General features: G+C 33.6%; 6 protein-coding genes and 1 long non-coding RNA gene across 10 annotated transcripts in view; 3 read left to right on the top strand and 4 right to left on the bottom strand.

Moving 5' to 3' along the window:
• Positions 1-9,524, bottom strand: part of LOC122573679 (ankyrin repeat domain-containing protein 6) — a 134,343-nt gene extending 124,819 nt beyond the window's left edge. The window contains exons 1-2 of one of the 2 annotated variants that reach the window (XM_043740383.1): positions 8,985-9,524; positions 8,054-8,450 (exon numbers count right to left, since the gene is read on the bottom strand). The gene's annotated coding sequence lies outside the window, so the exon portion shown is untranslated. Of the gene's footprint in view, positions 1-8,053 lie in introns of both variants that reach the window. The other variant, XM_043740380.1, reaches the window with a different exon arrangement.
• A 1,399-nt stretch (positions 9,525-10,923) lies between these two features.
• Positions 10,924-11,979, top strand: LOC122573417. The gene has a single exon (XM_043739754.1). It carries the CDS (start codon positions 10,924-10,926, stop codon positions 11,977-11,979), a length of 1,056 nt encoding a protein of 351 aa, XP_043595689.1.
• Positions 11,980-12,037: 58 nt separating this feature from the next.
• On the bottom strand, positions 12,038-19,404 carry LOC122573415 (nucleolar pre-ribosomal-associated protein 1). The gene is made up of 15 exons (XM_043739751.1): positions 19,193-19,404; positions 18,824-19,039; positions 18,437-18,725; positions 17,767-18,358; positions 17,391-17,684; positions 16,993-17,283; positions 16,577-16,897; positions 16,172-16,490; positions 14,916-16,100; positions 13,999-14,838; positions 13,803-13,930; positions 13,514-13,723; positions 13,195-13,415; positions 12,711-13,107; positions 12,038-12,643 (listed from the first exon to the last, which is right to left on the bottom strand). The coding sequence occupies exons 1-15, from the start codon at positions 19,260-19,262 to the stop codon at positions 12,107-12,109; spliced, it is 5,910 nt and encodes a 1,969-aa protein (XP_043595686.1). The 5' UTR covers positions 19,263-19,404; the 3' UTR covers positions 12,038-12,106.
• LOC122573418 lies at positions 14,886-17,729 on the top strand. 2 transcript variants are annotated; one of them, XR_006318738.1, is made up of 4 exons: positions 14,886-15,017; positions 17,100-17,186; positions 17,258-17,460; positions 17,540-17,729. It is a non-coding gene; the product is annotated as an uncharacterized LOC122573418 (long non-coding RNA). The 2 variants fall into 2 exon arrangements; XR_006318737.1 differs by lacking the exon at positions 14,886-15,017 and having other exon boundaries at positions 17,049-17,186.
• A 344-nt stretch (positions 19,405-19,748) lies between the features above and the next one.
• LOC122573416 (F-box/LRR-repeat protein 4) lies at positions 19,749-23,507 on the bottom strand. Of its 2 annotated transcripts, XM_043739752.1 has the most exons (7): positions 22,731-23,507; positions 22,240-22,333; positions 21,587-22,040; positions 21,258-21,513; positions 20,832-21,192; positions 20,431-20,758; positions 19,749-20,345 (listed from the first exon to the last, which is right to left on the bottom strand). In XM_043739752.1, exons 1-7 carry the CDS (start codon positions 22,953-22,955, stop codon positions 20,009-20,011), a joined length of 2,055 nt encoding a protein of 684 aa, XP_043595687.1. In that variant the 5' UTR covers positions 22,956-23,507; the 3' UTR covers positions 19,749-20,008. The 2 variants fall into 2 exon arrangements, with proteins under 2 accessions (XP_043595687.1, XP_043595688.1); XM_043739753.1 differs by lacking the exon at positions 22,731-23,507 and having other exon boundaries at positions 21,587-22,135.
• Positions 23,508-23,978: 471 nt separating this feature from the next.
• Positions 23,979-25,751, bottom strand: LOC122573989 (mitochondrial ribonuclease P protein 1 homolog). Its single transcript, XM_043741066.1, has 3 exons — positions 25,093-25,751; positions 24,460-25,006; positions 23,979-24,330 (listed from the first exon to the last, which is right to left on the bottom strand). Exons 1-3 carry the CDS (start codon positions 25,554-25,556, stop codon positions 24,025-24,027), a joined length of 1,317 nt encoding a protein of 438 aa, XP_043597001.1. The 5' UTR covers positions 25,557-25,751; the 3' UTR covers positions 23,979-24,024.
• A 459-nt stretch (positions 25,752-26,210) lies between these two features.
• Positions 26,211-27,666, top strand: LOC122573990 (peroxiredoxin-6). The gene is made up of 5 exons (XM_043741068.1): positions 26,211-26,469; positions 26,729-26,885; positions 26,984-27,201; positions 27,282-27,354; positions 27,435-27,666. The coding sequence occupies exons 1-5, from the start codon at positions 26,384-26,386 to the stop codon at positions 27,561-27,563; spliced, it is 663 nt and encodes a 220-aa protein (XP_043597003.1). The 5' UTR covers positions 26,211-26,383; the 3' UTR covers positions 27,564-27,666.
• The last annotated feature ends 62 nt before the right edge of the window (positions 27,667-27,728 follow it).

Raw genomic sequence — 27,728 nt, 5'->3', positions numbered from 1 at the left:
AAATCTGTCCTACCTCTTAGCATGGAAACACGGTGTTAACAAGCGCGATTAGATAATTCGATAATTCGAAGGTCCGATCCCTCGGCTGGCACAACAGGGTGAGCACGATAAATCTGCACTCTCCGTGTTCTATTAATTACAGCAACGGGATCGTGGTTTCTTCGTACACGGGACAACCGCTGCAATCTCTGCCGGCGATTAGAGTAATTTGAATTTTCGCTTAGATCGCGACCCCTGATTAACTCGAGCAACGAAGATAATTGTTGCTCGAGGTCGTCCTTACAACGATTCTGCCTCTCGCAGGAGAACAGTTGAGAACGTTCTGGAGAAGCGTCCGTGCAGTTGTTGCACCAGAGCGTTGCAAGGTGTGTACTTTTTCACAGCCTAGTGATCTTTATTGCACGTACGCGATGAAACTACATAACCCGCTTGAAAAATTGAAATTCGCAACTCGACTTTCGTCCCTTACCACCGTGTTAAAAGCAAGAAAAATACATTTCGAAATTCTTTTGTCCGAAGGAGCGGCGATACCGAGTGCACAATGGCCACCGTGTTAAATTCCCCGAACGGAGAAGCGGCCATCGGCGAATTCTTCTCAAAGAAACACGAAAGCCGCGGGCCTGTGGCGTAAAAACCACGGCGCAAGAATATTCATATCGATTTCACGCGGAAATACGCGTACGGGAAGGCAACAGGCGAGAGGACAAAGTATACGCAGGCTGTTTCCTACTTTTCTCGTCGAAACGAACGAGACGAGAGACGTCGCGTCAAATTTTTCTGCGAAAAACCCTCTGCAAAAATTACAAGAAGATACGGAACGCGATCTATGACTTCGCGACAAAGTGACAAAATTCCGGAAAACTTTAAATATGCGCTCTTACGCTTTTCAATAAGATCGTACGTGCATACGTATTTCAAAGCACGTTCAACGTTCGCCTACAACCGCTTAATCAAACATTTGCATCGAGAAACATCGTATAAAATCTTTGTGTGGCGAGGAGAACAAAGTTTGTGGAGAAAAGGAGGAAACTCCGTGTACATGCGCGTGCAAAGGCTGAGGTAAAACGCGCAGATACGGAGATAGAGAAGCGTAGGTGAAAGGGAAACGGAAAGGAAAAAGGGAAAGGAAAAAATCACTCGGAAGATGGAGAGAGAGAGAAAGGGAAAAAAGGAGAAAACGTATACTCGCACCGGGAGAAGAGACCCCCTGTATACGTGTTTGCTTAGCACTTTTGGCTCGAGAGGAAACAAGCGTAGGAAGGCTGTCCGCCGCGAAGTTTACGGCCGCGGAATAAATTATCGTCGGTTTCGTGCGTTCCTTCGAAATTCACCGCGCTACATGCGCGTAGATATAACGCTTACAACCCTGCCTGTACAACGTAGCAAAGTAACGAACGACGAATCGTAAAGTTCGACAAAGGATAATCCACCCTCCTCGTTGACTCGTCGGATTTCGATGTTCGATCGGGATAAGAGAAAGTTTCTTGTTCCTCGTGATTGGATTAATTGGTTTTATGCGAATATCGTTCGTGCTTGAAACGCGCTCTAGCGTAATGTACGGGGTAATTGAATTTAGATTTTTACGAAACGGCGAAGAAAATCGATACAACTGTGGGATAATAATTATTTTTGCTAGCAAAAGGAAAACGAAGAATCGCCATGATAAAATTGTTGTGGCGTGCAATAGCCAATCGATAAATTTTCAAATAATAAGACCTCGTGTCTTTTCTTCTCCATTATGAAATTTATGTCGGACGTTCTTACGGTTTTTGTATCTTCAGCAAACGTGAATTTCCATCCAATAAATTCTCCCTAAATATTTCCAGAGGATTCGTGTCACGAAAATAGAACTCCACGTAGTTTCCGTGTCAACGTATGATTCATTTAAAAGATAACTTCTCGCTTATCGTCGCTCGCCTATCTATTCTTCGCAAGATGCGAATGATAAAACGCGAAATATTTCTTCGTTGATCCTTCCACGAGGTCCTAATCGCCCTATAACTTTTTCACTTCCATACGGTTATTCGTCGATTCCTGAAATAATCACTCGACTCGCACGAGATAGGGTCCGATGGGATGAAGGAGCGAGGCAACAAATAATCGATTCTCGACTGAGAGTTGTTGTTGCGGGCCGATATATCCGACATATTTTTCAACTTCTCTCTCCGAATACGCTTCCCGGATCACGCGCAGCGCCGGCTGGCATAAAGATGCAAATAAAACGGAACAGCGGCGAAGAGGCGGGGAAGAAGTATACGCGTTCCTCGACACGACGAAGTAATTTGTCACGTCCGAGATTAAGAAGTCGGTGATACCGAGCACGCCAAAGAAACGTCCAATGTCACCGTGTATCGTAGATACGAGAGACCGCAACGAGGATTTAAGGTCCTGCTATCGGCTCGCAAAGACTACGGTGTTCACCAAGACGTGTAATGCGCCGTTTCCTACGGTAGAATTCTTCCTTTTTCTTACTTTGCTCTTTCTTTTTCCCCTCTTTTTTTTTTCGTTCGTCGATCCTCTTGCGATCGCAGTGGGCAGACCGGTCCGCTGAAAGTCCCGAGAACTCGAGACATTGCTCTCGAAAACGAAAACCTCGCCCGTTATTTGTCGCGTTTTACACCGATCGGTGCGTAGTGTCTCGGTTCGTTCGACGGCGCTTCGTAATTTATTCGTATTATTACCATTTCCCTTGACTATCCACGAATTTACGTTAAACGAGGCTACGATATCTCCCACGCTAAAATTGACATAATATGGCAGAATAAAGGTGGAGTGTGCCATAGAAGCACCAAGGATTAATGTTAAGGTTTCATCTCGTAATAGACAAAGAGGAAGCCATGGGTCTATGGGTCTTTTACAATTACGGAAAACCGTCCCGTCTGTACCACGTTGCATCATTGTGTTCCTAGGAAGCTATGAGCCTGAGAATTCCTTTAAATTGATTTAGTGCTAAACAATACTCGATGGCTTCGAGTACGAAGAAAATTAGACTTTAGAAAAGATGTGGAGTTCTCCTCGAAGTGGGACCCGCTTCAACAGTTAAATACCTGCGAGCTATCGAGTCGGCCACACCACTTTAAACAGCGAACACCTAATCCCGTGGCATCGCGGCAAAATCGCGAACAACCAAATACCTTCAAATATGATACAACCTTCCACGAAGAACGAGACACTTGGAAACAGATTCTCTTGGTTCGCCTCGTCGAATCGGTCAATATCGCGCGAATCCAAGTTTCACGAACCTGTCCACGCGCTTATCCGAGCAACTCGCTGCGCCGCTCAAAACGCATAATACGTAACAAGATGCAATCGACAGCGATATTCATTGAACTTGGTAGTCGCGTCGTCGGTTTTGAAACTCGTTTCAAAAGCAACGATATTCCAGCAAACAGCGATACGGCGATCTCACTTTTGATGCAGCCTGCGACGATTACATCTGCGGCTCCTCGTATCCTGTCTAATTATGCGGCACCGCGTCGCTTATACCGTCGTCTATTCCGAGATTCTGCGAACAAGCGCATCTCGGTCGAACGATTGTGCCGCCACGATTAGGCTAATTAATGCATAGGACAAGAATGTATACACACGCGTGACGAGATATTAGATAAATGGATCGGGTTCCGCTACCAGGAAATTTTACGCTCGAGTACCTTTCCAGGCGTTCGACCGATCCACGATTTTCTAACGTAGATACGAAAGATCGAGAGGGATCGAGCATGATCGGTCGTGGAAAAACGTCGATTCGAAAACGTCGAACAGAGAAAGCGTGTGGTCGTAAGAGCGAGTCTTGTTACCTCGATGCGAGGCTACGTGGCGTTAAAGCGAACGCCTATTATCACTTGTAAATAATTTATTAGTACGGCGCGCGGAATAATTTACACGGCTTTTATATCGCGACTAGTTTATATCGTTTGATCGACGACGAATTCATTTATGCACATAGTGGTGAGATTAATTCTGAATAAAGAAAACATGACGCGTGTGTCAGTTATTAACTGGGGAATAAATTTTGCCTGCGTATGATCTACGTTCTTCCGAGTTAGATCCAAGTGTCGAATATAACGTTAACGTTCTTATTATTTATAGACGCAGCGTAATTACTAGCAGTTTGTTGTTGTAGATATCGGTAGCAACGCTATGATCTACGTTCTCTCTCGTGTTACGTCGTAGTTTGAATTATGGTTATGGTTAATCCATTAAGAGCCAATCATCGTTAGGGAATAATCGCGTCTATTTGTCTCGTTAGAAATTCGATCGGACAATTTCGCGAATAACAGCGACGATGATCGTTCTTTGGCGATGCTGAGACTCGAACGAGCAAGCGAATTTCAATGTCGATTTTACGAATTTCCATCGTTCGGTTGATTTGAACTTGTGAATCGGTTTAATCTCGTTTGTAACTCGTTGAGAGCCAAATACGGAAACTGGGAATCGCGGTCGTAAATTATATCGCTCGTGTCAAACAGACCAACATACGTACGTAATTTCGACAAATATTTATGCTTACGTCGATTAATTCCAGATTTATTAATTCTTTAATCGCCGTCGAACTTGAAAGGGAACTTGAAAAGACGCAAGTACCAAGTACCACGTTACGTCGGTTACAGACCGTCGATAACGTTAAACGTATTTGCGGACGCATAAAATACGGAACAGCGGCTCGGTATTAAACTGCTTATCAATCTGCACGCACGAACTTTGCATGTCCTTCATCGTGTTTTGCAATACCGAATTATCGTTACGGTGGCAATAACTCAGAGATACCACGAACCTTCATCGCGATCACGTTCATCCCCGAGGCAAGCAGATAATGAAAGAGCAAAGTTTAATTACCGGTTGTCCCTTTGCCGAACGCCAATAATATTCTGCCTTGCGTGAGAATACGCATAGAACTAAAAACCTCCAATCGCGTTCTTATCGAATCTTGTTCAATTTTGAAGCCGAAACTCCTTCCGAGGTCTTCAGACTCGAGATTTCTTTCAACCGTACGAACATCTACGATATTTGAACGGCGAACGAAGGATTTTGATTTCGCAATTGCACTTGGTACTTGCGTGAAAATACGCGTAGAAGTACGTAAAAATGTCCAATCGCGTTCTTATCCAATCTTGTTCAATTTTGAAGCTGAAACTTCTTCCGAAGTCTTCAGACTCGAGATTTCTTTCAACCGTACGAACATCTACGATATTTGAACGGCGAACGAAGGATTTTGATTTCGCAATTGCACTTGGCGCTTGCATTTTGGCCCGACGTTTCGTAGACACGGCGGTCTGCTTCTTCAGGGGAGAGACGAAACTGTTTCGAGATATAGCGAAAAAAGATCTCGCGAAATAAATTGATCGATATTTTTCGAAAGCTCGGAAACAGCAAATGGAACGTTCGAACGAAGCGAATAAACGCGACGTGTCGAATAAAAATGAGAAACTGTTCGACAGAATGTGTCGGTGAAATCGTACTCGTACGATATTTTGGTCGCTGAAACTCAACTGGGACAGACTTTTGATGGTGTAGGTCTTTTACTTGCGCGTGCAAAAAGGGTGCCGTTAATGACAGGTTTTCGTCGGAGGAGTCACATTTCACTGAAATCTCTTACGGTCTGTCCTACGGCCCGTCCGGATCGACGTGACCGATCAACTTGGAAATTGAGTCATCGGCAACGCTTAATTAACCCTGTTACACACGGTACTTTCAAAGATTGTGGTAGTTTGGCCGTGTTAAAAAAGAACCACGTACCTTACCTTCGTATTAACAATACACGTTGTTTTCAAAGATAATACGAGTTAACGATACCTTCCGTAAACGCTGCGCCATTAACTTCGATAATAATTTATCCTTTTTTCCATCGAATGTGAAATTCAGCCGAATTACTCGGAATTTGCGAGCGAACATTTGCTTGCTTCCACAGTCTCGTCGTAACATCCGCTACTCGATGAAAATTTCGATCAAATGCCTTTCAAGATACGCCTGATCGTCGAAAGGATAAAGTATACTTAGAATATTTACAATTACGATAATCTGAAAGAAATTGCCTCTTAGTAACGTTGATCGCTGACTCAATTAACGCGAATTATCGGCTACAGCGTGAGAGGAATAAGAAAAATCGCAAACTAGTTACTCGCAGGCCGCTTCCGACGAATTACAGTGAAATTTGTAAGACCCCTGCGTCGTATTCACCGATACAATCGCGTTAATATATCTCTGTACGTAGCGTACGTTACGCTCTGTTGCGGCTTACGATGCTAACCGTGTGGAATTTGCTAGAATTTATTTATCCTGCAAGACAGTCTGGGCGAATAGAATAATTTACGTATCGAACGTCATAAATTCGATCCTAATACAGCGATTTGTCGCTTCTATCTTGTTCCACACTTTCCCCGTCTCTTTCTTCTTCTGCAAATAAATCTCCGTTTACGCGAAGATCATCATCTTCTCTTTGGATGTGTACGATTGGAATCGTAGAAACGCGAATGATGTAAAATAAAGGAAACGACGAAAGCTTCTAATAAACGAAGGTAAGAAAAACGGTGGAGCAAAGATTTCCAAAGGAAGAAGATTCTTTTTATTTTTCGCGCTTAATGGGGGAAAATCTTCGAGTCGGCTTCTATCTGCGATGCCGATCCGCCATTGAATCGGTGGAAATAACGCGCAAAGAACGCCATAATGTATTCGCGTACGATGTAAAACATGAATGAACCGCGTTACATTCCTGGAAAACCGGTATGCGATATCATCTGTGCTAACAGAACTCAATTAATTTTACTATCGATATTTATACAGCCATCTCGTTCGGAAACGCTGTAACTTAGATCCTCGAGGAAGAATGTTTCGTTGCTCTCGAACGTTTTTTAACCGAACGGAGTCGACTTACCAACGTAGAATTCGTATTTTCTGCCAAGTTAAAGCCTCGTCGCTGTCCAATACGGAATTATTGCGTTTATATTACCTATGCATCGAACAGCTCGCCGCAGCAGGTGCTCGTTCGCTATCTTTCCACTGCATTTCCTGCTATACGCGCATACGGTTTACCTTTCTCACGTGATACTCGTCGCAACGGCCAACCTTTCGCAGCACGTTGTCTCTCTTGCTTTTTCTTTCCACACGTTCTGCCAGCCAAATTCGCAAGATTTTACGAATTACGAGAAGCAAGTAAAAGGTCGCGTCAATTCTACGATCTTTGGCGAAGATTTTACCAATTGGTCCGATAACGCCGATCATCGTCAACGATACCGATGGCAGGCGATTTTAATCGTTTCTAGAACGCGAAACGCGGTAACGTAACGCGAAAGAGGGCGGATTTGTCAAGGCGATGCGTCAGACGCGTGACGAGGACGTCGCGCCACGGATACCACGAACCTAGGGATCGTCGCCGGAAAAGTTGAACAGGTAGTCGCTGTTGCGTTACCAACGACGAACGCATTATTATCTGTGCCACGCAGCCCACCGGATGCATACTGAATAAAGAACACAATAAATATATACACGTGCCGGGTTTATGCGTACGCGGACTCGGCTGGACATTCAAGGCATACGTTCGTTAGGCGGTGCGTGCACGTTTCGCGGCTCGTCAGTCCCTTTCAGCATGAACGCGAACGTTAAACTCACGACTTCCACGAAACGACGCCGCCTTTCGTTCGGAACAACGTTCTGCGTTTCGTTGATAGGTGCTTCCACGAAAAGTACGCTTGAATTTTGCTCGACTATTATATTATGCAGTCAAAATGGAATAGAACGATTCGCAGAACTACCGAACGTTAAAGTCTCCGTTATTTTTTCTGCGTTTTTCTTCTTCTCTTTTTTTCTAGTGGATTCATTGCACGCGGTGACGAAGAAAAGTATTTTCGTCAGTAACATTCGCACGCTAGTTGATCCAAGTTCAAGTATATTAAATTCCATTAAAACCAGCTACGTACGACTAGGAAAAGTTTGATAGGACGAGAATGAAACGTAGAAACCGATAAAAAATGCTTGTAGCCATCGTAAGTACGTGGGAAGAAAGACGAGTTGAACATGTTTCAGCGAAATATTGTTAATAGACGTAATAATGTTTACTCACCAGCCATACATGATTGGTCGAAAGTGAATTTCCAGATACTCGTAATCCAAACGCGATCACCTGTTTCACACCATATTACTAACAAACTGCGTCAATTATATAGATTGGAAAACACATCACGATCACTCGTCGATAGAACCACTCTAGCCACACTGAGAGAAATATTTATTTTGCTCTCGACGATTGTATCGATCGCTTTGCCTCTTCTTCCCTCTTCTTCTTCCTTTTCTTCCTCTTCTTCACTGTTTGTCGTCACAGACACCGATTTCCAAACGAATATTTCACAAAACGACGCTTATTTCAGATACTCCACATACAGACACGCCACTTTTTTCCTTTTTCCCCACACGTGATAATAAAAAATTTGACGGAAGCAAGCGTTGCAAAAGATTTGCTGCTGCAAACGTGAAGGTTTGAAAATTTCTTTCGAAGAAGAATACTATAAAACGCACTTGATGGATCTTCCAATGGACTTTAACGCGTCGCGCGATCTACGTTCGAGTCAATCGATCGAACGATTTAGGTATATTATGTGCATTATGTGAAAATACTCGAGATACAAAGGCGAAGAGACCAGAGAAGTCCGTTTAAAGTAAAGTAATCGCGAATCGATGGTCGCAACTTTCTCATGCGGGCGTTGATATCACCATCGAACACGTTCTTCGCGGCATCAATGCCGCCGTATATCGCCTCGAAACGACGAACGAAATGGCACGAATATACTTGCGCGATAGAAGCTAACAAAACTCGAACACCGAAACCAGAATTCATTTCATCTTTCGAGCGGAAATTCACGAATTTAACGATATCTGAATTTCAAAGAAATATAAAATCGGACTAATCTTTTAAAATGATAAAACAGAATCTATATCCGTCCGTATCGAGATTAATTCCAGTAAAACTTGTGCTTCAAATTCACCGATATACTTACAAAGACACGTTCGTGGCGAACAACTTGCGAATTTAAAATCAATTACTTGCTACAAAGGACTATTAAAAATATCCTTATTGCTCGTAGATAGCGATTAATTTATACTTCCTCTGTCGCATCCAATCTCCAAATCAAAGGATACTCGTACAAAACTAACGTCAAACGTCTCACTGCTGCGAAATTCTTGCAGGTTCTACAGACCGAAGAAGAACATCGCTCGCCCGAGCGTTCAAATCACCGAACGTCCGAACGGAATAAAGCGCAACAGACGCTCGAACACGCATCGCTCTCGATCGAGCATTTCGTCGTTGCTTCAGCAACGGATAAATTTCTCGTGTGGTGCGCTATTTACGACAACGACCGTTGCCAAAAGGTTTGTGCGCGTAAACGCAGTCTCCTCCGGCGGAACGACTGAAAAACACGAGCACTCGAGCAAAAACCAGCTCATACCGTTTCGTTGGAAGGTGGAGGCGGACAGGTACTCGCACGAAACATTTAAATCGATGGAAGACGACGCGTTAAATCACGTTGGCGGCAACCAGTTCGAAGGGACGGTTGCACCAAGACTGATCCATGGATCGTGGCACGGAGCAACGAAAGCCGCGGATCGAGCGAGCATCCAGAGGATCCCCACCATGTCTCTTCGTGGCTCACCCCCTTCTGCCTTTCGATTCCCCGCTCATTTCCAACCGCCACGAACGCTTCCCTTTTTCTCCTGGCCCTTAAACCCTCTTTTTCTCTTCGGCCAGCGAACGATTTCTCTCTCGAGCACGCCTACCGAGCGAGACGTTCGCCGCAATAAATGCAAACCGGGAACCGATCCTCTCGTACTTTCCGCTTCTGCCATCGTGCTTTACGGCCATGCTTACGGCAAGCTTCCACTCGAGTTTCCCACTTTAAAAACTCGCGTTTATCATCGCGATGGGGATCGTCCGATCGCTGAATCGTCTTGCAGATGGAGAAAAATTGAGTAAAACAAAAAAAGGGCACGTGTTATTTTTCGCTGGATCAACGGTTGATGTAATTTCGCTTAGGATAGAAACTAGAGAAACTCGAGGGAAAGCAAGCGATTGCGGGATTTCGCGATCGGTTCCATACGGCTCCGTAAATTCCATATTATGCATACCATTGGACGTTTCAATTGGTCGTGGGATTAAACGCGCGTTTTGATTTCTAGTAAATGTTTAAAAAATGTTTATCGTTAAATTGTATTTTTAGCTGTTGGCCTGTTATAAGGTTTCGTAGATACGTCACCTATTTTTAAGAAAGTTATATCTACGAAACTTTCAGAAATTGAAATGTCTTAGCCACTGACTGATATCAAAATCAAAAAGTAGATAAATATGGACTCGTGACATTTTCTTTTATCAGTTTCGCCACGCTGTTCGATATGCTTCGACGATGAATTTCGTTTGTCGAATGAAATATGCAAAAAATAAAAAAAAAAAAAAGTGAACGTAACGGAAACGTCTGTATAAAATGTTAAAGATGAAGATTGAACTGAAAATTTAAAATGTAACTGCAACCACAAATATTTGGCAGGATATTCGAAATTTTGGTATTTAATTAACGAAATTATGGGAAATACAAACCTTCGAGATGTATTATCTTTGTATTAAGGTACTTTTGCATATGTTATCGTTCCAATAATTAATCCTCTTGCATATTTGATTTTACGTTAAATTTCCTTCGATAATCATGCTTATAATTAAATGGCAAATATTTTTGTAACGAGGCGTGTCTTCCTCTCTCCTTCGATTATTTAACACTGTAATTAATGTTATTAATCGTTGTTTCATTAGAAAATGTAAATTACTCGTCCCAACTTATAAAACAATGATAATACAGTGAAATAAGAAAAGGGATGGATGTACACGTAAGAAGCAACTAAAATGCATTAAAAATTTAAAAAAGCATAGTGATAAAAAAACAAAATGCGATGCCTGATATTAAGAAAATCGAAAGTTTTTCGGATAACGATGACTCACAAAATCAAATACAGCGGGACAGAAAAATGCGCGAAAATCGCAAAAGATCGAACGATAAATACCAGAACATAAAAAGCAAACAATTGCGCAAAATCAAATTAGCTAAATTCATTGTTAACGATCTAAAAAATTACGGGCCGGGTAATTTGATTCACGTAAACGCGCTAAGTACTATAACAGGGAAATCTATTCGAATATGGAGATCGAAAGATAACTTATATCAAACGATAGATGATCCAACGAATCAAAGATCGACCAAGGATTTCATCGACGTAGAATATCACAAACAGTCAAATTTAATAGGACATTGGACGCTATTAAATAATATAGATCCTATTAATGTCGAGCTGGATTTAAACGCGTGTCTATTTGCAGCAATAGCTGCTCAAAGTGGAGAAAGCACTGACGATTTAAGAAATAATACTATTGATTTTTTAACAAATAATTCCAAACATTTAATCGATCAAATCGATAAATTTTTATCCTCGAATAATAATGCAAAACAGCTAATGATGGGCGGTGCTCGATATATCGGTACATCACCTAGAGCAGCGGCTATCATTCTTGACAAGTCGCAAAATGTTTTGTGTCACGATTGTAGAGCACTTGGTCATCCAAGAGGGCACGCATCCGACAGATTTGCTACAGGCCCAGAGGATAGCGTCGAGAACTATTCTCGAACGACGCATTCAAGGAAATCTGGTTTTTTGAGTAGAACGGATCAAGACAATGTCGCCCATCTCGTCTTAAGTCATGCAAAAGCGAGGCGAGCAATGAAAGAATTAAATACTGGCGCGACATCCATAGCTGTAGAGTTGTCGCGTAGAGATTTACAAACGAATCATTTTATTCTACCTCAAATGATGGAATTCTACAATGGTACGGCGGATTCCGAGGAATTAGATATTAATTGTGTTATAATAGTACTGAGACATCATACAGGAAAATATAGAGATCCCAATGCAGACGTTTTTGTACATACATTTTATCCAAAAAGATATTGTTGATACTTGCTACGATATAGAACAAGTTTAAAATATACTAGATAGATATACCATAAAGAAATACTGAAAAATTCCTTATTATTAAATATAATATAATTATAGTATTTATAGAGTATACAAAAATTATAAATCAATTTGTTTCATGGACACACCATGTCCACACCAACGTTCTCAAACTATTTCTCGCTATCTGAACTTCATCGTCATCTTCTAAACAATCTATTTTGGTTACGTATTCACAACCGAAACGTAACATATCGTCACATTCCCCTGTATTATCTAATATTTTTGTCGAAAATTCAAGAATTTCTAATATCTGTTCTTTAGTAACAATTATTTTCATATGCTTCGAGAGTAGTAATTTTTGCAAAATGTTGATATATAATGTAAAAATCTCAATCCTGATATCTTTAGTTAAATGTGATTTCAAACATAATGCAATATTTAAAATCATTAATTTGTAGTGAACGATGTCCCCTTTCATATTCAATATGGTATTTAGAAGTTTGTCCATTATTTTCACTACGAGCTCAAAATGTTGTATTTCGCGTTTAGGCAAATTCCTTGCAACTTCTAATAACCATGGAAGTATTCCATAACATTCTATAAAAAGTATAGAGGCTTTCGTTATTTTTAATGTAGCATCAATGATATCTAATATAAGTTTCTGAAATAAAAATACATTAGATCAGTTTAAAGAAAGAAATTAGTGATTTAATGTTTTTAAATCATACCTTCGTATTTGAGTCTGAAAGATTAGAAATATAAAAGTCTAGGAGCATTTTAAACAAAACACATTTGAAGGCTATGTCCAATTCAGCCTCTGTTTTCATACTATCACGAATAATCTCCAAAATCCAACATCTGTGTGCTTTATATTCCACATCAGAACTGTGCAAAAGCTGTAACAACTCGGGTATTGTGTTTATATCTAATGCTGGTTTAGCGACCAGAAATATTTGTAAGACTGAATAAAGAGGGTGCAATGGTTGTGTAGCGATCAGAGACGTTCTTGCTAAAAACGTAGAAACTAAACAGTTTATACGTATATTATTCAGTTCTAATTTCTGTGATATAATACCGTAACGCAATGCATCTATTAATCGCATCCATAATAACTTTGTTTTGGAGCTATAAATAGGAAAAAATTTATATATATATTACACCATCACGTATGACAATATATATAACTAAATTATTATTTTCTATAAAATATACCTAGAAGCTTCCAAATGAGTATAATATCTTGTAATAATAGTATAAGCTATCATTCGAACGTCAGAATGCTTGCTGCTACATGCAGCAAGTGTTAATGCTAGTGCACCACTTTGAGCAACTTTATGACATGATACAACATTATTTTCTGATAGTAAAAAATATAATAACGGTAAATAAAATGCTGGATCGTATATATTATTTGCTCTATATAATTCACTATCCTATAAAGTATAAAATTTAAAGAAACAAATAGTTTAAATTGAAGTCCAATAAAGTTCAATACATTTTTTAATATTTGGTGAAAGTCAATGAAAACCACCTTCAAAGATCTGTCCACAGGGTATTCTTTTATAGTATTGTTTACTATATCTTCTTCAAATAAGTTAAGGACTTGCGTAACAGATGGTTGCCTCCACAAAGCCGTGTGTACTTCACCTTTCACGCTATAATATGTTGTGGCCACATTACCCCACACATATGGCCGATATTCATAAATATTAACATTATTATTTTCATAATACTGCAAAATCTGAAATAAATCTATACATTAATATTTTTCTAAAAACTAGTATAAATTTTGCTGGTTAATTAATTTTATTTATTCTTACGAATAAAATATATTGATCGGCTTCGTTTAAAGTAGCATTGTACGCCGCTAAATAAACAGGTATGTGTGTTGATCTCATAACTTCTTTATTCTTTTGCATAAGAATCCATAATAACTCTACTAGATCTCCTAAAAAATAAAATAATTAAATACGTTGCAGCTATTATAATTACACACTATCATTATTATATACATACTTTTAGTCTCTGATGAGCCTAGCATAATATTAATAAATTCAGAATGAGAAGTTGCCATTTCAAACAAAGTTTTGACATATTCATTGTTACTACCATTTTTATATGCAATATCGCATAAAATGCATAAAGTTCTTAATATTGGTACTTCTTTCTTATCACCTTTTAATTCTTTAAGACCAAATTTTAGAGAAAATCGTGTAAATTGTAACCACGAATGGTTGGTACTTAAGGCCTCAAATTCAAAAACTTTCCCTTTTTCTCTTAAATGTTTAACAGCATCGCGTAATATTTCACAAAGGATATGAAGTTTTTGCACATTCTTAGATTCTTTTTTTAAAGTTACAGTAACGATGTAAAGAAAGATTTGTATCAAATTCATGATCAGCTTTTCACTCTCTGTTTCTAAGGCAGCAGATTTATTGTACATACTTTGAAGAATTTTTATGTAATGTATAGATACCATATTCAATTTATCACCAGTTTGTAAAATCATACTACATATATCATTACATATTTTAAGATTAAATGTAGTTTTAATTAAATAAGAAATTGCAATAACATTTTCTTCTATCCAAGGTTTTACATCTTTAGGATCACATAGATAACATATAATTTCAGTTTCATAATGTTTCCTCAAATCTTGCAGAAAGTCCTGATCCCAATTAAAATTTAAATTACTTGCAACTATTGGCAATATAATGTTACCCTTTTCCATATTTTTCGACTTTTTTACACATTCCATAAAAATAGGTATAAATCTTATATTTTTTCTAATTAAAAATGAAATTAAATTTACAGTCGTATCCGTAATTTTTGTTGATAATAATGACGTAAAAATATCTGCAATTACATAATAACACGTAATAATGTGGTTATGAAATGGTACATTAACGTAAAATTTTGTGAAAACAACTTACCTGCATCAATGCCACCAATATTGAATGAAAAATTTGAAAGGTATCCATGTAAAGCTGTTTCCCATATTTCAAAATTGGTAATTGAGTTCAATTTTAAGAAAAGTAAGTGTAAACACAAATCTCTAACAAATTCTGTATCAAGCTCAAAAAATACATTTCGCTCAGATTTTATCTCATTAGCATTAATTATTTCTAAAAGTTTAGAAATTAAATGCCCGTGTACTGATAAACTTTTCTTATCGTTTGAAATAAACATAGTATCCTCTAATTTCACTAGCCTCTTTAATAAATATACAACATCTTTTGCTGTTGGTTGCAAAACCTCTAACAAGGTGATAATCATATCAAGATTATTTATCTTTTCATCTTTTTGTCTTTTGTCTATCATTTTACATAGTTGCGTAAGTAACTTATTTTTGAAATGAATAAATAAATTTCTAGTATTACATCTTTTATACAAATTGTTTAACATACTACAAACGTCGGTAACTGTAAGAGTTATCATACTTCTTACAATATTTTTATTCTTTTGATAAATTGGAGAAAAATAATGCAGAATAATAGGATGAGTGAAGATCGATTTTGCACATTCTTCTAAAAAAATAACGCTATCTACACTATCCTGTGCAATATACAATAGCGACATTAATAAACATCTATAATTGTCATATTGCACTTTTGTTAAAACACTCTTTTTAGTATGTTGTACTAAATAGAATGTAGTCATTTTAAACAAATATGCAACTTCATATGTAGACAAGGAATGATGAATTGTTATACTTTCCTCATTGTACTGAAAAGTAATTATATTGCTACCATTAAATATTTGATCCATCTGTAATTTAGTATCAGACAAAAACACTAAGTTTAATTTACATAATAAAGTCATTGTGGGAATTATATTTTTAATATAAACGAATTGATTGCCTTCTAGCCAACTCAATAAATACTCCTTTACTGGTAACATTGGCATATCTTTAGTTAAATATATTAAACATTGAGGTATTACTTGATAATGCAACGTATGTATTAAAACGTAAGACAAATAAGATAAAATCGAAGGATGTGAATCTTCCTTTGTCTTATGTAACATGCAACATAAGAGAGGTGATATTGAGGTCAGGCGTTGCATACGTAAAATATTATTTTCCAAATTTTTATGAATAGCAGATTTTTCTGTCAATTCTGCAAAGTGCAAAAAAAAAGATAACATCGCATATTATATCGATGCGTTTAAGAATAAAATTAAAGTTTACCGTCAAATATGTCCTGTAATTTGCCAATATGTATTACTTCATGATTAATAATTTCTTCAGCTTTAATTATTTCATTTACATATTTTTCTATATCTTCAGCAGCTTTTTTTACAATACGAACAAACCATTTTATTACTTTCTTTCTATCATTTAAATTTATGAAACCATTAATCCAAATATCCAAATGATCACTACATCCCTCAAACATTCCAGTAGCATTTAATAAAGTTCTTATTGTTGCTTTTGTGCATAATGTAACTGAAGATGTTTCTTCATTTAAAGCAGATATTAGAAATGACAGCGCATCCTTAAATATTTTCTGAAAAGAAACGTTTATTTATTAATATAAAAAATACAAAATATTTGTTATTAATTATTTAACACGAATTATAATATTTTACACACCTTATCCGGTGAAAATTCATAAGGCTGCACTATAACAAGAAATTGAATAGCATTTACTTTTATAACATTAAATTCAACTACACTGATATCTTCCAATTTGTTCAATGTATTTAAAAATGTATCAGATGACATATCACATAATGTATCTAACAATTTCGGACACGCTTCAATATATATATGCAATAAATGTAGAACAGCTGTCAGGTGTTCATATTTCTTTGGTTCTACAATGTATTCCATGTCATTACTGTTATCTTCAATTTGATTTGATGTGAAATCACCGCTCCACACATTCAATATCATATTTAAATTTGGTACATTCTAAAGAGAAAGTTATTATTTTGTTGCATTTTATAATTTACTCGGGGACTAATTTTTAAATCTTTAATTTGTGCTTTACCAAAATATACGTTTACCTTCATCATATATTCTGTTACACAATCTTTAAAAGTGCAGTAATCATTATCTTCCTTATAAACTGCTTTTAATATTGATAAACACTTCTGTGTCTGATGAAACATAGATATAAGTGTAAGTACTGCCTGATGCTGTATTATTACATTAGAATGGGATAAGGATGGCATAATTGCTTGCTTCAAAATTACTCCAGGTAAGGTTAAAGATACTACTGCACTTGCTAATTGTATTACATTCAATTCTAACGAACATGTCTTTACACAGATACTCATATCCACTGACTGTATTATCTGCAATAAGATTGATTAATACGAACATTTAAGAAACATTTAATATGGTTAATATGAACATTCATTAATGTCAATATTTAAAATAAGGAATAAACTAAACTGTTTACCTCTCTTACAAATTTTATTGCTGTAATCCATTTCAATGAAACCCTTGGTTCAATATATGGTTCCAGAAGAGTAAATTGTGATTTAATTAAATCAGGACACGCTTTCAATATCTTAACTACTAGATCTGATGGTTTTTCATGTTCCCAAGGTCGGTCTAAGCTCTGAAGTACTGTATTTATCACATGATTACGTTTTATATGTGAAGTACCAAGCATATAATCATGAAAAACAATACCATACCGATGCGACGTTAACAATAAAATTAAAAAATCATGTATAATTCCTGTAACTACCTAAATCAAAATATATTTTATAATTATTAGTATATATACATACAATATATTATTAACTTGTTATTTAATTGTTTAGTAATACCTCTTTTTCTTCAAAATGTTGCGAATGTGGAATAGAACTCCGATTTTTTAGTTTTGGGCAATTATTTGGACCTTTCCAATTATAAAGACACACAAGATTTTGAATAATTGATGTTGAAAATAATTGTAACTTCATTGTTTTACTAATTTTTGGATTTTGAAGAATATAAGTTTTAAGAGTAGTTAAAACCAAAGCAACAATGTCTTTAGAATCATATATTAAATCAGGAAATATACTATAAAACAAATCACGTTTATCTATAAGAGTTCTAATAATTGATACATTTCCTTCTACTAAGAAAGCCAGGATAAAATGAATAAAACAGCTCCTTGTATTTTGATTATCTGTAGGTTTTGTATGTTGCACAAGAGATTTAACAACTCCCATTGGTAAAGACAAGTGGGTAAGTAATTCACGTGGAATATTTCCACCTAATGAGACTATTGCAGCAAATAATTGTAAAACTACTTTTTGTTGTTTTGTATTACTTTTTATAGACAACATCGAGTGAATTATTGATAAATGCGAATTAATCAAATGGCGACATGCACTTTCTGCACTAGATTGATATTGTGGATACTGTGCTAATATTCTAAATACAAAAGAGATTAATAGTTAAATTGAGAAACTACAGTTTAATAAGAAACATTTAAACTTATAGAATACTTACTTTATTAATAATATCCTTAATGCAGAAAATACAGTGATAGCATTACTAATTTCTTTCTTTTCTGCAGCTAAAAATTTTAATATTTCCAAAATATTGCCACCTGCGTTTAAATATTCTGCAGCCAAATCCCTTTTTTTGTTCTCATTGCAAATTTTTACAAATTTTTTTAACATATCTAAATCATTTGTAGAGTTGAAACTTCTTCTAAAATATTTTCCATCCAAATATTCTGTTTGTCTATCTATATCTCTTTCACCTTCCTTATTTTCTTCACCTCTGTTGTTAGTTTCTACATTTGTAAGAAAATATGTTTATACAATTACAAATAATGTAGAAAAACATATATAAAATCATCAATTATATTTAAATATTCGATCTATATATCACCTTGAAATTCTTGGAATGTTTCCTCGTGTTTTGTTGCATATTCTTCATGACTCATATCATTTATAGATGAATCTATGATATTTCTTTTTTTCTGTTTTTTGCTTAGTTTTTTAGTTCCATCACAAACCAGCTTCCTTTTCAACATATTTGTATCATCGTATTTATCAACTATTTGCATATTATCATTAATATGTGCAACATCTACATAATTGTCTTCTGCAATTAATAATATTTTCAAATTGTGAATGAAATTTATTAGATAAAAATTTTAATATTATAAAAATAAACATGATATAGTAATGTGGAAATATAGAAATACTATTACACGATAAAATTTCACAGAAAAACTTAGAAAATAACATTTCCTACCTCCTCTCTCCTTTTCTTTGATATCACTTCTGGTATTGTATGATTTCTTACTTTGTAAATCGGTATTCATTATTTTCAATACATCAAATTAAATACATATATATATGTACCTTGATTTTAAAAAATCACATTTTTTACATTTTTCATTGTCTGAAACGTGATTCTTTCACTAAATAGTTTATATAACCTATACCAGAAAGCAACCACGTGCGTACGTATATATACATTAACCATTCGTCCCCTTCCACTTACTATTAGTATTATCACTACGCCATAACCTATTATGACCTGTTATAACAAATCACTATTTTATCTCACACACTGTATCTTTTTAAATCAATCATTACATCATGTGTTGTAAATGATTTTAAATTATGAAAATATTATTTTAAATTAAAATATCAATTAAACAAATGCAAAGGTTATACGAGTTTTAATTATAAGAATTATTATTTATAAATTTTTATAGAAATTTACAACTTATCACATCAAATTATTCATTTCGTATTAAATATAATATATATTATGCAACTTGGATATTTTTAATCGTACTATTGCTTCTACACGTATGGATATTTTCTTATACTACACATATATTAAACTGCAATTTCAAATATAAAAGTACACATATGTATATTCTTATGAAAAAATGGATACTTATGTACAGATACTTTAGTAATAACATTTTTTATGCAATTATATACAACAATATTACAGTCTTTATAGTATTAATCAAAGTTATAAAATTTAACAAACCTATTTATACTTAAAATACTTTAAATTAAAATCGATGTAATAAATAACATGGAATGTTTGTTATATCATATTAGAGTTGGTTACTTGAAAACTTCTTTTAATAGAAACATGAGGATATTGCTGACGCCATTCCTGCACTATAAAATCATTAATACCTTCACAGAAACTAAGATCAATCATTTCTAATTTTGGACAAAACAATAAAATTCCGTAACATATATCAGGAGTAAGAGAACGAGCCCCTAATAGGTCTAATTGTTGCAGTCGTTGACATAATAAAAGTGGCTCCAAGTCGCGATCTGTTAATCCTCTAAGTGCTGCTAAAAATACTTTTTCTAAATAACGACAGGAAAACAATAATGCTCGTAGAGAGTCACCAGGAGCGCCCATTCCACCGCTATGAAGAAAATGATAAAACGAATGATAAACACATTGAAATTCGTTAATTATATAAATGATACAATATTTTTTCGAGAACATACCACCATCCAAAATCCACTTCTCGAAGTTTAGTACAGTGAGACAAAGCTCTAACTCCATATGGAGTTAAAGTTTGTGCTTTCCAAAAGTCTACACTTTCCAAATATGGACAAGAATTTCCTAATTCAACAGCAACTTCGTCTATATTTAAACGATCATGCATTCCTGCCAAATTTAAATGTCGCATTTGAGTATTCTTCTTTAAAATAGAACATAATGTAGAAGTCTCGATAGTTGTTCTGTAAAGCTCCAAACGTTCAAGGAACTTCAAGTTTTCGAGTTTCGAAAATCCTTCGTTTGTTATACCCATACAGTTACATAAACATAGTTCTAAAAATAATATATTACATTTTCAACAGACAATTTTTAAATGTTTAATAAAAAATATGTCAATAATATTTACCTTTCAAATTCTTACATACTTTTGAAATTTCAAAGATAATAGCATCATTTACAAATTGACAACAGTTTAGTCTTAAATGAGTCAGAACACTGCCAGATATATGAAGAAAATTTATAAAATCTTGATATTTAATCATATTATAATTTCCACACCATGAAAGATCTAATTGTTGTAAATAATGACACCTAGGTGCTAAACTATTTAATGCAGATGTGTCTAAACAATGCCAGTAAGGTTTTAAATTAAGACTTGTATATAACAAAGCATCTCTTGCAATATTGTTAAAGTGTTTATTTACTCTGCATAAACAGCATAATGATCTTAAATCTAAATTCTTCAAAATTTTTAGTACCGTCTCATCCTGTAAAAATGCATTATTAGTAATAGATATAATAAGATATAACAAATCATGATATCATATTTTACTGGAAGTGCTGAGAAAGTGCCACATGGTTGATTTTCAAAATCAGTCGAAGCCACTGAAGATCTTTCTTGAAGAGAATTATCTTGTTCATTTAAGGTATTTGGTATTGAATGATGAATATCTCTAATAAGTTTTGGAAAATCTTCTTGTAAAAACTGTTGTAAACTTTTGAATGCTTCTTCTATAGGAGGAACAGACTGATAATGTTGTCCTATCTTAGATACTAATTTGCCCTTGGTTATATTATCTATTCCTTTGCTGTAATAATGTTCAGGCAATATTCATTGATTTATTAGAGAACTAAAATATCAACGGTTGTATATCAACATACCTTTTAAAAAGCTTACAGTGTTCAGAAAGTGTCTTTTTAAGAACTGTTAAATCCTGATTTGCCTTTAAATAATCTGGTGTTAAATTATAAATATCATCATCACTTTGTTTAAGGTAACCCAATTCTTTAGAAAGGTCATTCAGATTTTGATTATGCAAATTATTAGGTACAATTAATTCTGATGTACCAATAAGTAATACAGCATCTAACTCTGTATAGTAGTCTAATAAACTATGATTAAATTCCAGTCTTATCATTTTTGTCTTAAAATTACATAGCTGCAAGTATGGAGAAAATATTCTTGGCTTGTGTGGCAGAACTTGAGGAAATCCATTCCATAATTGATACCATTTGCCCTCAGAGTTTTGTGCCCAAATTCCAATTACACTTCCAGGATTGTAAGTTTCATATATTGATACTCTAATTGGATATACCTCTTGATAATATTCTAGATCTTGATAATATAAAAAATATTGTAATTTATTTCCATTTTTCATATATCATAAGCATTAATGGTATCAGTATAATATTCCAATAAGTTAAAAATATCTTTAAGAATAAAAACATAAAATATTACTACAAATAATTGAAATATTACAATATAAACATTAAATGCTAGAAAGTATTTAATTTTTAAATTAAGAGCTATATACCTATATAATCCTGACTTGTAACGTCTATGTTATTCTGTGGCATATAATCCATTAATCTTGAAGGTGCCTTGTCCCACCATCGTCCATATGTTCTCTAAAATTATAATCTATTAGATATAATGTAGCATGAATAAAAAGGCATAAAACATTTTTTGTTATTAATTTCATATAGCCGAAATAATACTTTACAAATCATTTTTTCCTAGAATTTTAACTCTAGAGTTCTAAGAATATATAATTAATAGTTTCCAAAATTTTCAGGTATAAAATACAATATTATTAAAGTCAGCATCATATACTCTTGGCCTGCTATTATGCAATAAAATATTAAAGCGTTGATTAAAACTAAAATGTCGTTAACATTTTGATAATATACAAAACCAATCCAGATAGCTTATTCTAGTCCATGAAAAACTGTTTGATACTTTTATTTTCATGCATTGTTTACAATTGTTTACTTAACAGTTTTGATTTTTACAAAATTAACATACCATAACAAAAGCTTGTGGAAAATCTCCATAATCAGGAAATTTACTTGGATTCCCAGCAATATTATAGGCTGTATAGGAAATACTAATATTACTTCCATACTGGGAACTAAAATCACACACGTCTTTAACAAACTGTTCAACAAAAACAACAGTTTCTTCTTTTCCTTCAATTTTTTCTCCATTTATCGGAACTACCTCAACTTTTATCTCGTCATGAGATATCATGTCATTTACAATTAATCAGAAAGTTTTAACTACAAAGTTCAATTAATATAGGTTAGTCGCTTTAAGGTTTGTTATTGTTATAATTTATACATATTATCTGCACAACAAATCTTGTAGACAATAGAAGTTTTAATACATAATCACATACAAGAAAAGGTAATTTTGTATGTCTTTTACCCTCGTTTTAGTGCAAAAAATGTATGATACATGTCTTACTTTTAATCTCCTTTTTTTGAACACACTAACCATTCATGCGTCAGTAATGTCAGTATTACTCGCATTAAAAAGACAGTAAAAAATTACTACATACGAATACCTTTTATAAATTAATCTCGTAACTGTTGAAATAAAAAAATTTGTTCGTGAACAGTGAAATCAAAAAGTGTAAAATAAAGATTAACTGTCAATAAATTTTAGATTTAGATCTTTATAAGATCTTTATAAAAGTGATCATTATACATATTTAATTATATTTAACATAATGAACTGTATAAATAAATTATACTAAATAAATTCCAGTCAATCGATTAAAAAGCTAGAAATATTAAAAACGCAAATGTATTTATTCAAGAACATAATTATTTTTTATGAGTGCATTCTTATATATAAGATAATATGTTTTTATAATATTACTTTCAATATAGAATAGGTAACATTAAAATGTTTATCTCATAATTTTAATACCAGTAAATAATATTGGTTATTAATAATAACAAATTTCTTTTATTATATTATTAGTATTTAGGACGCATATAATGTACATATAACTGTGTATACATGTATATCTGTATTATATTGTATGTATGTATGTCACAGAGTAATATATCATTAATTATATATGCATTTCTATATACGTTATTCGTATTACATTTAAAAGTCCTATTATAGTAAAACAGAAGCATAAATTTCATTCATAAAATGTTATTTGCTTCTGATATAAAAATAATACATGCAATTTAAAGATTGACTAAAGAAATTATATTAAAAACTAAAGTATAGGTTAAAATTGATAACTATATTCAATAATTTATATTTATAACTTTATTTGATTTCAAATGTGTAAGAAACGTTACTTTTTATTTGTTAAGTTTGAAGTTCTATTTCTATATAAGTATTCTAATATTTTTGCATTTTTTAACAATCTTCTTCCCTGTAACTGTATCCTTGCTTGTTGTAATTTTCGTTTAGGTATATTTTTCATTGCCACATCCCAATTCTTAGTATGTTTCAAATCTAACATGATAGAAAGAACTTGGTTGATAGGAAGATTTTTTGAAGATCCTGAACCCCATTTTAATCTTTCACTTAAAGGCAACTTCATCATTTTAATACCTTGTTGCTTAGCTTTTTGATATGAAACTGGTTGAGGATATTTCTGAAAATATTATTAATTTTCTAATAAATCTTTTTGTTCGCATCAATTTTATCGATTAATATTCAATTAATATTTATAACTAATATTTCATTTGTAGCATAAACTATATAAAAATATAATATTAATTACCTTATCTACCATTGCACCAATTATATATATTAAATTAGCATCATACTTTCTTAAAACTGTGTCAGTATGAGGGGTAAGATATACTAATTTATTTCTATCAAATGTTTCTAAATAGCATTTTGATGTGATATTTAATGGAAATTCTGGATTGTACAAAGATGGTATTATTTTATGTAATAAGTTCATAATAATACCATTCTTGTTAGCATTACAGAAATATAGATTAAAGGGACTATTGTGTAGTCGATTCATTGCGAATGAATATGATAGTTGTTTTGCACAATTCGCCCTCTCATGTGGTGACATATATTCTTCAAATCCAACGTCAAATATTAGTACTGGTTCATGTAACATAGCACTTATCAATCTGCCATTATAAAAATCACTTATTGTTTGTGTACGTATTCTGTGAAACATTGTACATTTACTTAATCCATATGTATCATCTTCAACATAATTTTCTGCCTTTTCTTTCTTCTTTAATAATTTTTTCTCCTTTTCGTGTTTGTTTTTCATATCCAATTTCCAAAGAAATTGTATATATGACCTAAATATTTACAATACAAAACAAAAATTAATATATGAATGAACCTTTTGACCATTTTTTATATTCAAATAGATATTAAACACAACCTTCTTTCGCTTTTTGATTTTGTTTGTAGTAAATGTAACCAATTATATGCGGTTAATTTTTTAGGTACTTTCTCTGTATCATATTTTGTGTACTGTATTTCTAAATTGTATTTATCATACATAGCTTTGTATTTCGGATCTTTTAGGAGAGAGTTTAATTCTTCTTCATGCAATTTCCTATAATGTTCACTTACTTCTTCAGATAGGTTTTGCGTACTATAACATCGTGTTGTTAATATATGCGTTTGTACAGGATACTTAGGTTGCAAGACCGTAAATTTATGAGTTGGTTGAATAAAAACGGTGGAATAAAATTTAGTTGCGATAGTAATAAACTTTGAAGAGAATCGATTACACATTTTTGAAAATTGTATAACTGAATTATTACTATGTGTAAAACGCGCTGTACGTACTACGGAAATGTATGTCATACATATATGCTTACTGTAGATATATAAACACATATTTGTTTCACGTATCCAGCGATCGTAGCGACGTAATAAACATATCTTATGATATTAACAGCCTATCACGACGGGAATTGCCAGGCCTAAGTATACGACCACAATCGTGATACGATCTGATACAATCGTGCTAGGATATCAACTTAATATAAATAGACAATATTAGTAATAGCAGAGAGGAAGTAGTATTTTATAATCGTAAACATAATGTAAAATTTTATAGTAATACATTATCTATATTTAATTCTTAATATAATAGCGATATGATATATTTTTATATTTGGTTTAATCGATATTTTAACTTATTACACTTCTTCGTTACTTTAAAATTTAAAAACCTCCGCTAACTAAATATTATAATGTATGTACTGAGGTTTCATTATGCCCTCTACAGTTTTATGTAATACATGCATTGTAATATTTGTTTAGCGGGAATTTTTTAATTTTTTAAATCTTGTATTTGATGTACATAAATAATCTTGTAAAAGTACAAATTTAAATTTAAGATTCGAATGAAATATAATACTTAAAATTAGTTACCAAATTATCTCTTAATTGATATTATAATAAATATTTATACATTGCAAATATTTATTCTTATATTACACGAATTAATTAAAAAAATATCATGTTGAAATATCGTGTTCTTATAATATCTTCTAATTGTGTTCGAATTTATATAGTTATATGATCACCTTAGCAACGCTTTCATCGTCAGAGATAGTCATATTTCCAAATATTCTATGTACCTGGATACCAACTTACTGCGTTCTGTATCAAAATCGTTATAGTGGTTAATTTTGAAAGTACTTTTTTTACATGTAAAAATGGTCTTGTTAGGTGAAACGTTTCCAAATTTTGCAGCGGACACTCAAATGGGCTCAATTAACTTGCATGAATGGCTTGATAATTCGTGAGACAATATTTTCTTTAAGAAACATAACCTCTAATATTTTCTGTTACATTTTTTAACGTATATACATATGTAAATGTTTATTATATATTTTTTATTATAAATTTATATAACTAGTCTTTATATTTATATTTGAGTATATTATTTACTATTCATATAATTTCAAATCATTCAGTGATACAAAATCATGCATAAATATGACTTTATTGGCATGTAAGATTATATTAAAATTAGAAAAATTAATTTATGTTTCACACAGGTGGGCAATTTTGTTTTCTCATCCAAATGATTTTACACCAGTATGTACAACAGAGCTGGCTCGGGTATTGAAATTGATGCCCGAATTTGAAAAGTTGGGAGTTAAAGTTATTGCATTATCATGTAATTCGGTAGATTCTCACCGGAAATGGATAGAAGTATGCTTTTATTATAGTTTCTTCATTAGAAATATATTGTTAATAAAAAAAATAGGAACGAAATTATTACAAGTTTACAAAGCATAATCATTTTTCAGGATATAAAAGCCTATGCTGAAATGACCGATAAAGAATTCCCATACCCAATAATAGAAGATGAAACGCGTAAACTCGCAACGTTATTGGGAATGTTAGATCCTGCAGAAGTTGATGATCGTGGCATACCGATGACTGCTAGAGCAGTATTTATTATTGATCCTGCTAAAAAAATGCGATTATCAATTTTATACCCTGCAACCACTGGAAGAAATTTCGAGTAACTTTATTCTTATATTTTTAATGGTTGAAATTTATTTTTATTAATATATTATTCATTAACATAATTTTCGAACACAGTGAAATTTTGAGAGTTATCGAATCGCTGCAATTAACTGAGAAGCATAAAGTAGCAACTCCAGTTGATTGGAAGGTTTTTATCTATGACCTTATTTATTAATTAAAACATCACTACATCTATTAAAAAAATTAATTTTGTATAATGATCTTTAGGCAGGTGATCAAGTGATGATTCAGCCTACTGTTTCCGATGAAGAAGCAAAAACACTGTACAATAATATTAAAATCGTACCATTACCATCGGGCAAACCTTACGTGCGCGTTGTGTCGCAACCGCTGTAAAAAATAATACTTTGCAAGATGAGAAATTATTATTTTACAATGTATTCTTTTAAATTATCAAAATTTATGTTTTTAAAAATTAAAATACATATATTTGATAATATATATATTAAATTCTGTTCAATATTATGTCATTCCTTGAAATACAGTTTATAAATAAGCGTA

This window comes from Bombus pyrosoma, linkage group LG12 (assembly GCF_014825855.1).
Source record: "Bombus pyrosoma isolate SC7728 linkage group LG12, ASM1482585v1, whole genome shotgun sequence".
NCBI classification, from domain to species: Eukaryota; Metazoa; Arthropoda; class Insecta; order Hymenoptera; family Apidae; genus Bombus; species Bombus pyrosoma.
This window is presented reverse-complemented; position numbering and strand designations above follow the sequence as displayed.

Excerpts from the sequence above, each read along its gene's own strand:
- LOC122573415 (XM_043739751.1), bottom strand. The coding sequence starts at position 19,262 with ATGAATACCGATTTACAAAGTAAGAAATCATACAATACCAGAAGTGAT. Across the intron at positions 19,040-19,192 it reads CAAAGAAAAGGAGAGAGGAG|AAGACAATTATGTAGATGTT; the intron begins GTAGGAAATGTT and ends TATTAATTGCAG. Across the intron at positions 13,724-13,802 it reads CCGATCAATATATTTTATTC|ATTTTGCAGTATTATGAAAA; the intron begins GTAAGAATAAAT and ends GATTTATTTCAG.
- LOC122573990 (XM_043741068.1), top strand. The coding sequence starts at position 26,384 with ATGGTCTTGTTAGGTGAAACGTTTCCAAATTTTGCAGCGGACACTCAA. Across the intron at positions 26,886-26,983 it reads CTCACCGGAAATGGATAGAA|GATATAAAAGCCTATGCTGA; the intron begins GTATGCTTTTAT and ends ATCATTTTTCAG. Across the intron at positions 27,202-27,281 it reads ACCACTGGAAGAAATTTCGA|TGAAATTTTGAGAGTTATCG; the intron begins GTAACTTTATTC and ends TTTCGAACACAG.
- LOC122573416 (XM_043739752.1), bottom strand. The coding sequence starts at position 22,955 with ATGATATCTCATGACGAGATAAAAGTTGAGGTAGTTCCGATAAATGGA. Across the intron at positions 22,334-22,730 it reads TTCCACAAGCTTTTGTTATG|AGAACATATGGACGATGGTG; the intron begins GTATGTTAATTT and ends TTATAATTTTAG. Across the intron at positions 20,346-20,430 it reads GAAGTGGATTTTGGATGGTG|CGGTGGAATGGGCGCTCCTG; the intron begins GTATGTTCTCGA and ends TTTTCTTCATAG.
- LOC122573989 (XM_043741066.1), bottom strand. The coding sequence starts at position 25,556 with ATGTGTTTATATATCTACAGTAAGCATATATGTATGACATACATTTCC. Across the intron at positions 25,007-25,092 it reads AAATCAAAAAGCGAAAGAAG|GTCATATATACAATTTCTTT; the intron begins GTTGTGTTTAAT and ends GTAAATATTTAG. Across the intron at positions 24,331-24,459 it reads TTGGTGCAATGGTAGATAAG|AAATATCCTCAACCAGTTTC; the intron begins GTAATTAATATT and ends TAATATTTTCAG.
- LOC122573417 (XM_043739754.1), top strand. The coding sequence starts at position 10,924 with ATGCCTGATATTAAGAAAATCGAAAGTTTTTCGGATAACGATGACTCA.